The sequence below is a fragment of the Plecotus auritus genome, assembly GCF_963455305.1.
Source record: "Plecotus auritus genome assembly, chromosome: 8".
NCBI lineage: Eukaryota > Metazoa > Chordata > Mammalia > Chiroptera > Vespertilionidae > Plecotus > Plecotus auritus.
In genome coordinates this window covers 165641473-165653881 of record NC_137782.1, presented here as the reverse complement: position 1 = coordinate 165653881, position 12409 = coordinate 165641473, and the positions used below count along the sequence as shown (strand labels likewise).

Sequence of the window (12409 nt, the reverse complement as noted above, 5' to 3'; positions counted from 1 at the left end):
TCATCTTTTGGGGAAGTTATTCTTAACCCACAAAGAACACGTCTGCATCTGGTCTGCAACCCACCCCGAATTCTAATCAGAAGGGAACTTTTTGTGCAAAACATGATGCCAGGTGCTCAGGAGGCCAGAGAGACAAGCCCTCCAGGAGGTTACAGCCTCGAAAGGAGGCAAACAGACATTCCTCTAGAAATAACAGCCAGAGATACCTACTGTAATTGAAGCATCAACAAGGTCTTGTGGGACCAGAGGAGAGGTCTGTGACCAGGAACTCAGGAAGAGCTCTTGTAGGATAGCATGTAAGCTGAGGTTTAAGGGATGGGTGGACCCTAAGAAATGGTGTTGGGGAAGACTTGGCCAAAGGGACAGACAAAGCTCTAAGCTCATACCCAGCCTCTCCTATTCCTTCACCACGTTGGTGAAGGAATAGGAGAGGCTGGGTATGAGCTTAGAGCTTTGAGGAGGCGTGGGGATGTGACTAGAAGAGGAAGCTGTGAACAAAGGTGGCAACAGGTCACAGAAGGCGCTGTGTGCCGATGGCGAGGAGTTTAGGAATATGGGACCAGCTGTTCCTTGACGGGGTGGGCCTCTAGATAAGGGGACAGCCCTGCTCAAGATCACAGGGGCATCATGGCAATTCTGTCACTGGATCTGGGGATCCAAGTCGTGCCAACCCTAACAAGCCCAGGCTGGCAGCTGCTTCCGGTCAGTCCTTGGGTCTAAGAGACAGGAGCATGAACCCAGGGAAAGAGAAGGTGATGTTTCTGTTGGTTTTGTGAGGGTTCCACATATTTTTAAGGAAAATCTTAAATGACCTTTGTATCATCTTGGAGGGGGTGAGGATGTTCCAACCGGCCGGTACTCTCCAGTTCCACCCAGCAGACACACATCCAGCGCCCACCGGTGTGCAGCCCTGGGTCAGGGGCCACAGGGACAGAAAGGACCTTTGGTGCCAAATTTCACTGCTTAAGAAATAGGTCTTGTGGCCCTAGCCAGTGTGGCTCAATGGATAGAGCTTTGGCCCGAGGACTGAAGGATCCCAGGTTTGATTCTGGTCAAGAGCACATACCTTGGTTGCAGGCTCCATCCCCAGCCCTAGTCGGGGAATGTGCAGGAGGCAACCAATCGATGTGTCTCTCTCATATGGATGTTTCTCTCTATCTCTCCCCCTCCCTTCCACTCTCTCTAAAAATAATGGGGAAATATCCTTGGGTGAGGGTTAACAACAATAAAAGAAATAGGTCTTGTGTTGGACAACAGAAGGTGTCCTCAGTAAAACGCTGGACAGGCAGGAAGTCTGAGTCTTCTCCGGAAGCCCCCGCTCTGGACGACCCATTTCCTGGGCGGGTCTGCCCGCGTGGGGCTTGGGCTGGTGTGACGGCCCTGTAGGGACACTGCCCTCCCGCATGGGCTGGATGCGAGGTGCTCCGGCTGTTTGAGTCCATCTTACCTGGAAGCTGGAGCCCAGCTGGCCCTCAAGGTCAATTCTGAGTCCAGTGTGGAGAGGAGGAGGCGAGCTGTGTGTGATCTGATCAGCTGGAGGAGGAGGAGGAGGAGGAGGAGGAGGAGGAGGAGGAGGAGGAGGAGGAGGCGGCGGCGTTCGGCTTGGGCCTTGTCTGCTCTCTGAGTGCTCCCAGCCGCCAGGTCCCCCACTGAGCAGCAGCCGCAGGAGGCTGTGTTTGTGCAAAGCCACCATTTGTCCCCACAGTGTCTGCAGGCGTCGAGCTCCTCCGCTGCGGATGAATTATCCCCCGGGCCCGCGTGACACAGTCCTCGCTGGGCTTTCTCAGTATATCTCACAACTGCTCTGAGTTTATAATTTTTTCAGGTCTTTTATCAAGTATGTGTCATAAGTACCAATGGAATCGGGAGCATTTATCACCTGGCCGGGTTCTTACTGGAGCTCTGGAAAAAAATGGTTTGGCCGCACAACCTTTCTCGGGGCTCTGATTTAATGGACTTCTCTGCCACGAAGCCGCTGGAATGCGTCGCCTTTTAATATTTGACATCGTTTCCTCTTTATTACCACCTCCGACAGCCCTTCAGCCCGGCTGCAAAGAACCCATTAGTCTCTGACAAATCACTCGTGTCGTTTGGTGAAAAATATGCACAAGTTTGGCTGCACCTTCATCTGTGCAGTGTGTGGCCTCGCCTGCCTCTAAACAAAGCTTCCAGCCCAGGCCCACCCTCCCCAGCGTCCCCTTTCCCCCCGATGCCTCCAGCTGCTGGGTCCAAGGAGCCCGTTTACCCTCCCCACTTACCATAGAGCTTTAGATGGGGTGTGCAGAGCTGTCCGTAACTGGTGTTAAGAATTAGCCAAAAGCAGATGAGTGGATAAATAAAATGTGTTACATACATGCAATGGAATAATATTCAGCTTTAAAATGGAATAATATTCAGCTTGATACATGCTACAACATGGGTGAGACTTGAGGACGTTGTGCTCAGTGAAATAAGCCAGTTCCAAAAAGACAAATATTGTACGATCCCACATATGTGATGAGGTGCCTAGAGTCGTTGAATTCATAGACACAGAGAGTAGAATGGTGGCTGCCAGCAACTGGGGCCAGAGGGGGACGGGGGGGCCGGGGAGGGTTGATAGGTACAGGGTTTCAGTTTTGCAAGATAAAAATACTTCTGGAAATTGATTGCACAACAGTGGAAATGTACTTAACACTACTGAACTACATGCACACACAAAAATGGTTAAGATGGTAAAATGTATCACAATTTAAAAAATAGTAATAAAAATAAACAAATAATAATAATTAGCTTCACACGGAACCAGCAAAGGAGAAAGCTCTCTGGGCCCTGGAGCCCAGTTATTCATGCTTCCCAGGCAGCTGGCTCTTGTACATAACTGACAGCTCCAAGGTTTAGTGGCTTAAAGCAACCACCACGTATTTAGGTGATGATCTGGTTTGCAGTTCGGGTTGGGCTCTGCTGATGCCGGGCGGTGGGGAGGGCTGGCTCATCTCTGCTCCACAAGGTCTCTCTGCCCCCAGCAGACAGACCAGCCCAGACTTGTTCAGATGGTGCTGGTGGCAGGGGTCCCAAGAGAATGAGCAAAAGCAAGCAAAGCCCTTTGAGGCCGTGGCTCGCACCCACGCACATATTCTATGGTCCAAAACAAGTCCCGGGGCCCGTCAAAATTCATAGGGTGGGGAGATGGACTCCACCCCTTGCTGGGAGAGGCTGCAAAGAATTTTTGCAATCTGCCACGTACTATATACATAGATAGATAGATACAGATATAGATATAGATATGCCAGACCCTGTGCTAAGTGTTGAAGATAAAAATATAAAGAAAATACCATGACGTGTAGGAGGCATGTAACTAAATCATTGCAGCACATAGTATGCTCTAAAGGCTACACAGGGTGCTAGGGGAGCCTGCCGAGGAGGGCGGAGGACAAGGGGACGGAATAGCACCGTAAGGGGTGTTGAAGAACACGTGGTAATTAGCCAGAAGACGGGAGGCAGACAGATCTGGGCAGAGGGGCAGGGAGATGAGTGAAGGCCGAGAGGGGGCCCTGCCTGGGGGATCCTTCAGGGGGAGAGAAGGCCCGCCCTGGAGTGGAGGACCGGGGTGGGGTTGGGGGTATTAAAGCAGCGGCTGATGGCCGGATTGCTGTGTGGAGCACATCCCATCCCACAGGTGGGGCAGCGGAGTCTACGGCTGCTGGGTGCTGGGTGCTGGGTGCTGGGTGCTGGCAGAGTGCACTCCGATGCCCCGGCGCTGGCCAGGCTCCGCCCAGGCCTGCAGACCACCCCACCTGGGCACGGCGGCTGGAAGGCGTCCCAGGAGCCCACCGTCCCCCAAGCCCCACAGACATTAAGGGGTCGTCCTTTGTCGAGACAGGGGGTGGGCAGGAGGGCAGCTTGTGCCCAGAGCTGGCGCTGGCTTCCTCCTGGAGATCCCAGGTCGCGATGCCCCAGAATGCCGCCTCTCCGCTGGGCGCTGGGCCCGGCAATGAGCACATATCGGCTGATCAATACTGAGAATGCGCGTGGGGGGGCCCTGCTGTGAGAAGGAATCCCCTGGTGAGCACTTTCATACATTGAAAAATTCTTCTGAAACTGAGTAATCCAGCTATTCCACCCAGGTTTCTGCATCCTGGGAGTAGACAGCGCCTGCTGCGGCGATGACTGGATCTCTAAGCACCTTCCGATGCTCCCGGAATCCCCGGGAGGAGGCATTGCTTCTGGGGCTGGGACCTCGGTTTAGGAGTAAAATCTTCCCAAGCAATCGGGATGCCTCGGGCCCAGAGGGAGCGGCAGTCTGAGTGCGGCTGTGTGTTCCCGGCTCCCTGAGCAGGCTTGACTCAGCAGGCGTGTGCAGCTGCCTCTGTCACTCACGGCCGTGTGACGGCCGGGGCCAACGGAGCAGGTCCCCTCGGTGCTTGAGGGAACTGAGGCCCCGGAAGCTGGGGCAGCGTGCCCAGGGTCACACAGCCAATTAGTGGTGACATTGGGATGAGAACAGCGTCCAGGTCTTTGGAATTCCAGCCCAGAGCTCCTCCCCCCACGCTGCTCCACTCCAAAGGTGGCATCGCCCACCTGGCTCAGGGTTTGGGAGTGAATTCAGTTGGTGGCGCTTTTGAAAGCTGATGTGTGAGCATAGCCATTCAGCCTGAACCCAGCCTGACTGCAGTCTCCCTGAGCTGTCTCTCCACACCCAGGCCATGTGCTCACGCCACAGGTGCCCACAACCTTGCCTCCAGCCCAGGCCCAGCCTCTGCCTCCTGCACCCTCCAACCGCCGTATCCCACAGGCCCTAACCCTGACCCCAAAACTAAACTCATCATCCCCTCCCTTCCCGATGGCCCTCCAGAAACCTGGAAGTGGTCCTCACGCCTCCCCCCACCCGCCCCCTCCATCTCATAGGGCCACAGCATCCACAGCCTCAGTCCTCCTGTGACTTATAATTCAGACCTGTCCGTTCTCACTTGGATTATGGAGCCATCGCCACCATCAACAATAACCATGAGCCTACCAGGTATTCCTTAGGCATTTCTACGTGTCAGCAGCTAATAGGGGTGTTGATTCACTTTCCCAAGGTCACGCAGCCGATGGGAGGCAGAGTTCAGGTTCTCCCAGGCCTGACTCTGGGGCCCAGCTTCTTGCCTCCGGCTGTCCCTCCCCATCCTGGCTCTAACGTGGCTGCCAGAGTGATGTGTCTGAAGCCCAGGTCTAACCTTGTCACTCCCTGCACGGCTCCCTGGCAGCTCCCTGGTGCTCAGAGGTTAAACTTGAGTCCCCTCAAAAGGCTCTTGAGATCTGGCCCTGCCTGCCCACCCATTTTATCCCCATCCCTCCCAGGCCGCCGTTCCCCTATATCTGCCCCCAGCACCTCCAGCACCTCCATGCCCTCCACTCCACGCTTCGTGCCCTGCTGCTGGTCTGAGCACGCCTGCGAGCAGCCTTCCAGAGGCCTCAGCAGCGCCCCCTGCAGGGGGCCCGCTGCGACTCCAGCCTGGCCCGATGTGGGGATGGCGGGGGTCAGTGACTTGTTGTTGCGCCCACACCTCGGTCCCCCGCATGGGTGTGCTCACCGTTCCATGGTCTTGGGCAGCCAGAGGCCAGGGGGGCCTCACCAGGAAGAGCCTGCCTGACCGCAAGCCCCAGGCCCTTGAGTATCTGATCTTCACCAGGTTCTGGGAGTAGAGCGGAGCCTGCACCCCCATGTCACAGATGGAGAACCAGAGACTCAGGGCACACGGGGGCTTCTCCAGGGGCATTCAGGTGTCAGGGGCAGCGCTGGGCTCAGCGGGCATCTTGGCAGCAGCCAACGCCACCCGTGTGGACAGATGAGTAGCCAGCCAGGGCTCCGCCTAGACCTGGAGGTCTGGGCTGCTGGGAGCGGCTTAGGGGACAGGGCTCCGTTTCACAGACCACCTTCCCGCATTCACCTGCCAAAGGACGTAGCCTGCCTGACATCAGTCTACGTCCTTCTGGATCCAGAATCGGGGCCTCTGATGTCCAGCTACCAGCAATGCCAGGGGCAGGCTCTGTCCAGGGCTCCAGGGGCAGGCGGGCAAGGCGAGGCTTGTGGGAACACCGGTCACCGAAAGGCCCTAACTTTTGCCAACGAAAGAGTTTATAGGAAGTAAGCAGGGTGGTGGTCAGCCTCTCCTCCTTCCCCCTTCTGAGCCTGGAGATGGGTCTGGGAGAAGCTCTGACCGCCCCAGGTTCGGAGCCCACGTGCCTGGGGCACTCTCTGTGCCAGCCCCAGGGCCGAGACACCAGGCAAAGGTAGGTGTGCATCCGGGTGGGCAGGCCCCGCTGGGGCTGCAAGCCAGGCTTCCCCGTGCTAAAGCCCCGGGCGAGGGTGGGAGCCCTGAAGGGCCCCAGAGGTGGGAGCAGGTGCAGACAGTCTCGGCCCCTGGCTTGCTCCCCACGTCCCCCCTCCACCCTTCCCTTCATGCACCGCCCCCCGCCCCCCACTTCCCAAGAAGCTCTCCCAGCCACGGCCGAGTGTCTAACAAGGGACGCTGTTTTTGCAGGTTTTGTGGTTTCTATTCCTTTGAGCCATACCAGCCCATCCTACATCGCAATGCCATGCTTTACTTGGCATCAAGCACGTCGGCACTCATTGGCATTTGGAGACCTTGTTGCGTAGCGAGATACAGTTCCTGACTGTGTGTGATAACGTACTCTCTGTGTTCCCAATGTCACGCCGGGACTCTCTTCCCCGCACTTCCAGTTTCTGGGTTTGATTTTTTTATTTTTTTTTTTTTGTATTTGTTTTTTTGTTTTGTTTTATTGCTTTTGAAAGTTGTGGTCCCTGGGTCCTGTGGCCCCTCCGGTTGCGGCTTGTCTATGCATTATGTTTGTGACTCCTGACTGTCAGTGTTGAGCCAGTCTGGCCAAGAAACAGTATCAAGTATTTTCCTATTTCTCTACTTCTTGGAAAAATAATTTTTTTTTAATTTAAAATTTAAAAAAAAAAAAAAAACTCTTAATGGGAACCTGGCCCTGTCTGTCTTCTCTGTTCTGCAGAAATGTTGAAGGAATTGAACCAGCAGCGCAGAGCGAAAGCCTTTACAGACCTGAAAATTGTTGTTGAAGGCAGAGAGTTTGAAGTCCACCAAAATGTTCTAGCTTCCTGCAGCTTGTATTTCAAGGACCTGATTCAAAGGTTTGCCTTCCTTCCAGCTGTGGTCGGGTCTGTTCCTTTGTAGGACGCTTTTGTGTCGCTTTTCTCCTCCCCTCTCTTGCAGGTTCCTGAAGTGTGACTCCCTGTCACAGAGCCAGTAGCCATCTCTCTTCCCCTCCCCCTCCCCAGCGCCCTCTCACACGCAGCCTCAGAGCAGCCACTGCCCCCAGCCCGCCCCACTCAGCTTTGCTGGTCACCAGGGGCCTCCGCCAGCGGTAGACCACACCCCTGCCCAGCCCCGAGGAGGAGCTCCAGTTCTCAGTGGCTCACAAGCCCTCCCTGAGATTAGGAGGACTGTAGACCCCACGTTAAGGGACCACTGCACACTGCCCCCCTCGGCCAGCACGGGTACTGCTGTCGATGGCGAACTTAATGCCAGAAAAGCACATCGACCAGCCCCGCCCCCGCTGAGGAGCTCGAGGCACCCAAGGGGCCGCTTTTCTGCAGCCGAGTCGGGGAGAAGAGGCTTGTAGATAAAGCCTCGTTCGCGCTGCATGTCCTGATACTGGTACGCGGAGCCTAAACCGGCATTGTCTGAGCCCAGACCAGGTGTGTCCTAAACACGGTCTCTCAGCGTTTGCTCCCTCCCCACCTGCCCTCTGCCCCGGCTATTTCTACCTGAATGAGTCTTCATGGTGCATGAGCATCTTTTTCTTTTTCCATTATGTTGATTTTTTTAATTTGTCTGCTTCATACCCTTGCAAAGAAGTCAGGGGCCACCTTCTAGCTCCTTAGTGAGGGAGAGCAGCGGGGGGCCAGCCCCGGGTCACACTCCTCTCTCTCACCCATCAGCAGATTAATGCCGCTGCTCCTTTTGCCTTGCAGCCTCCAGGGCGGACGCTGAGCCGGGACTGTGCTCAGAGTGGGAGGACAGGACCTCTGCTTGCTTCCCAATGCTGTGTTTGGACTTGCCAACTAATCCCAGAGTGACTGTGTTTTGTTTCAGGATGGCACCCTGGCTGGCATCTCCTTTCCAATCCGTTGTGTCCTTTCACTTAGAGCTGACCTGCCCGGCGTGCAAAGCCCTGCCCAGCGCGCGGGCCCCAGCCATGCAGGAAGGGGCAGGCTCTCGGTGACTTCCCGTCTCAGAGGCAGCTTGGGTCTCCCGCCCCCGCTGCCTGGGTTCTCTCTGTCTGAGCACAGGGGTCAGGGGCATGAGCTGGGGTGAAGGGGCATGTCCAGTGGCTTCTCCAGGCCAAGGGAGGTCTTTGTGCTTCTACTCTTGGCAAATTCTGGAACGAGCAGTGGTGGCACCTGGCTGCTGAATTGCAGATGTGGCATCCTAGGGCCCTGGTCCTGCTCCAGACCAGCTGGAGAACACAGGGGCAGGCTGCAGAGGCAGGTTGGCACTGAGCGAAGGCCCAGCCCTGGCTTAGAAAGATGTGGGCAGGAGAAGCACAGGAACCCTTTGACTGTGTTCAGAGACCTTACCTGGAGAACCAAACTCTTGCACATAGCAGAGAAGACACACTTAGGTGGAAACTCAAAGTAGTGAAGGCTTCTGGGACAGGCCAAAAAGAAGGAGGAAGAACATTCCAGGCAAGGGATGGGTTGTCTGGAATGTTCTGGACTGCAAGGAATGTTCTGGAATGTTCTAGAATGTTCTAGGCAAGGGATGGGTTGGCTGGAGTGAAAAGTTGAGAACGGAGACAGTCGTGAGCCTTGAGGAAAGGGAGATGGCCTTCCCAGAGAGGGGGTATGACGTGGGATGGGTGGGCAGACAGGCCCTGACTCCTGGGCGAGGACCTGGACTTGCAGGGGCTGTGAGGAGCAGTGGGAGAGGCTGCCCCCCTGAAGGTGGGAGAACTTGGGAGGCCTCGGTGCTGGAGCTAAGAGGCAGTCACTGGAGGAGAGAGGGTCCCTCCTTGGGAGCTAGGAGACCTGGGTGCTGCACCTGACTCTGCCACTTGTCCTGTGACCCCAGGCACACACAGCCTCTCTCGGGCATTGGGTTTTCTCATCTGTAAAGGAAGAGGTTGGTTCAAATGATGTCCGGGCTTCTTTCCAGCCCTGGCATCCCAGGTGACAGCAAGGGGGTGAGCAGGGCCAGCCTGGAGGGGCTTCCCAAGTACAAGCACTAGACGTGAGAAGGTCAAGGTCACGGAGGAAGGGAGGTCAGGTGGATGGAGCCCAGAGAGGTCTGAGGCCTGGGGAGACAGGAGGGCCCCTCAGGGAGGAGGGGAGGCCGAAGCAGAGTCCAAAGGAGGCCCCTGCGCTTGAAGAGCGACATGTTCGTTTGTGGCCATTTTACATGTGACTTCCCTGTCCTCACCAAGGGCACAGGTCACCACTGCGGGTGACCCCAGTGCGGACACCTCACCAGGAGCCACAGGACAGACGTAGGGTTGCCACGTCACTCACTGCCCTTGGCTCCGCACACCAGCACGGCTGCTCCCGGTGCCGGGTCTCACACGGAGCCCTAGACGAGATGGGCTGGGCCGCCCGGGAGCCCAGGGTCTGGCCGGGAGACACTGGAGAGCGGCCGAGTGGCAGGCAGAGCAGGTGACGCAGTCAGGGAGGTCCAGAGGCTCGCAGCCTGGTACCCATTCTGGGGGGCGGAGGTAGGGGAGAGGGGGATCTGGCGTGGGTTTTGAACCAAGAATGGGATTGGCCAGGCAGACAGTGGGACCGCTGGGAGAGGAGCGAGTGTGAGGCCCAGGACAGCAGGTGACGCACTGCAGCTGCGATGCCACGTTCGAGGTGAGCATGGAGGGGGTGAGGCCTATGCAGGGGCGAGGGGGGCAGGAGCCAGATCACAGGGCTCTGTTTCAGGGCTGGGGGTGTCATGGTCAGATTTGTGTTTGTGAAGATGATACTCAGACTGCAAGGCAGAGGGCGGGTCTCAGAGCAGCCTCTCCCGACCAGCAGCCAGTTCCCCTTCAGCTCAGCTGCCCGGAGCCCCTGTCCTCCAGGCCCAGGCTCCAGGCTGACCCCCACTTTGTCCACATGCTCACACCTTTGAAGCTGCCGCAGCTTCTCTTCCTCGGCCTTCCCTTATTTGGTTCCCTAATCGTCTTCTTCCTCAGATGAGGGCAAGACCAGCCCACAGGAGGCTGGTAGAGGTGTCGCATGTCATCCTGGAAATCCTCCCACTAACCCGAGAAGCGGGTACCATGAGTATCCCCATTTTACAGATGAAGAAACTGAGGCCCAGAGAAGTTGTATAGCCAATAGATCTGGGATTCAAATAGAGGTCTGACTCCAAAGCTCATGCTAATCCAGAGAAGCACAAAGTGTAGTGTTTATTTGTGCACCGAGTCTGTGAGGAAGGACAGTGAAACCTCAGAGCTGGCACTGTGGATAGGCGTGCAAGAAAAAGGGATGCAGAGCGTGTGCAGATGCGTGCGTGTGTGTGTGTGTGTGTGTGTGTGTGTGTGTGTGTGAGTGTGTGTGTGTGTGTGTGAGTGTGTGTGTGTGTGTGTGTGTGTGAGTGTGCTCGCACATCTATTAGAAACACTTGTAACTGGCCACAGGATCTTCCCGAGGCGGACACCCCCACCTGAGACAGGTACCTAAGTCACAGGCACTCCCTCCCGCCCTGCGAGGGGGCTGAGCCCTCTGGAGTGAGGCCTTGTGAGGAAGAGCACACGAAGCCGCCGGAAGCTCAGAGCCTGTGCTGAGCACGCTGGCCCTGCCTCAGCGCCCCTCTGTAGCCCCATGCGAGTTTCCGTGACAACCCGCAGGAAAAGGGGCGGTGGCTTTGTCTTAGGAGAATGTGAAGGCAGTGCTGTGTGACAAGCATGCCTGGCCCATACCCAGGCCAGAGGGAAACCCAGAGAGTTCGTGACGGAGCGCCCCGGGCTTGGGGAAGGAAGGAGGAGATTTTGAGCAGAATAGATCTAGTGGGGTGCTGGGGTTACAGCCTCCCAAATCCAGAGCCATTTCTCTAGCCCAGTGAGCAGGCCCTGGAGGAGCAGCTCCCTCACCAGCTCCCCGGCTGCGAGGAGGCTCAGGGAGGCTTGGAGCCCGCTGCGCTCACTGGCCCGACCGGCTGCAGGCCCGTCAGAGAGGACAGGGGACCGTTCCTCTTTGGAGACAGCAGAGGTGCCCCCTCCCTGCCAGCACTTCCCAACACGCTCCCCGGGTCCAGAGGGAGGACATGCAGCCTCAGGGAAGAGATGCCCCCTCATCACACCAATAGGACGGAGACCTGCCCGCTACCTCCCAAGCCACAGCGCAGTGACACCTTGAACTGTATAGTCTCTGATCCCATGGGATGAAAAGGGATGGACAAGTTGACTTCACAAGCCCCGTGCACAGGCTCCGGGCTCCTCGTCCGTCTCCCTCCCCAGGGGAAGCTGACAGGACCTGAGGGGCACAGAACCTGGACGTGGGGGCACCCGCTAGACTTCAACGCAAGCGTCAAGCCGGACGCCTCTCCTCTCCTTCTCGGTGAAGTGGGGCATTGGTGGGTGGCAGTCTGCCTCTCGCCTGGTGGAGTACACAGGTGTATCTGGAAAGCCAGATAACCAAAGGAGAGACTCACCCATCTCAGATGCTGGCAGAATGAGGTGAGCCAGGCCATCCCCAAGTCACCGTGGGTGGGCCAGGGCCTGGGTGAGCTGCCAAAGTCCTCAGGACCCAAGTATTCCTCTGTGGCTGAGTGGAATGCCCATGTCTGGCATCGGGTCCCAGGGGCCTCCAGCTACTCCCCGACGATCCTTTGCCCAGTGGCCTCCTCCTCCCCAGGGGTGCCCCCACCCCGGGTGCCAGGAGGAGCAGAGCCACAGCTCTAGGCCAGAGGGACAGTGGTGCTCTCCAACCCTGGACAGCACCTGTGATGGTGGACATCCCGTGTGCCTCCATGCAATCCCTGTGCCCCCCAGCCACGCAGGCACCCCCTTGTCCCAGCCCTCTGCCTGGCTCAGACTCTGGGCCAGACCAGCATCTCCCCACGAGTGAAGCCTGCTGGTCCCATTACACCCATCGCTCACTTGCAGCCACAGGCTCCACTGACCTTCCATCTGCTCAACACCCCTCCTCACAGGTGATCTTGGGGTTCTCAGGACCACATGTCACATGCATTTCAGTGCGTGCATATGTGTGTACGTGTGTGTGTGTGTGTGTGTGTGTGTGTGTGTGTATGCATTCTGAAGTCCCACCTCAGCAGGTCACTGAGTTGGAGCTCCTCTGCTGAGGACTCATAGGCAGGAGGGCTGGCCAGAGGAGGAGACACAGTGGCTGGGGCCTTGGGAGGAGGTGAGCGGACCTCCTGTGGCCTCGTCGGCCTGGCCCTGGCTGTGGCCCAGGGTG

General features: G+C 57.1%; 1 protein-coding gene across 2 annotated transcripts in view; it reads left to right on the top strand.

Moving 5' to 3' along the window:
- KLHL29 (kelch like family member 29) overlaps window positions 1-12409 on the top strand; it is a 273992-nt gene that overhangs the window by 247582 nt on the left and 14001 nt on the right. For both annotated transcript variants that reach the window (XM_080684248.1, XM_080684247.1), the window contains exon 6: window positions 7000-7138. In XM_080684248.1, the coding sequence (XP_080540374.1) occupies window positions 7000-7138 (139 nt within the window). The remainder of the gene's footprint in view (window positions 1-6999; window positions 7139-12409) is intronic.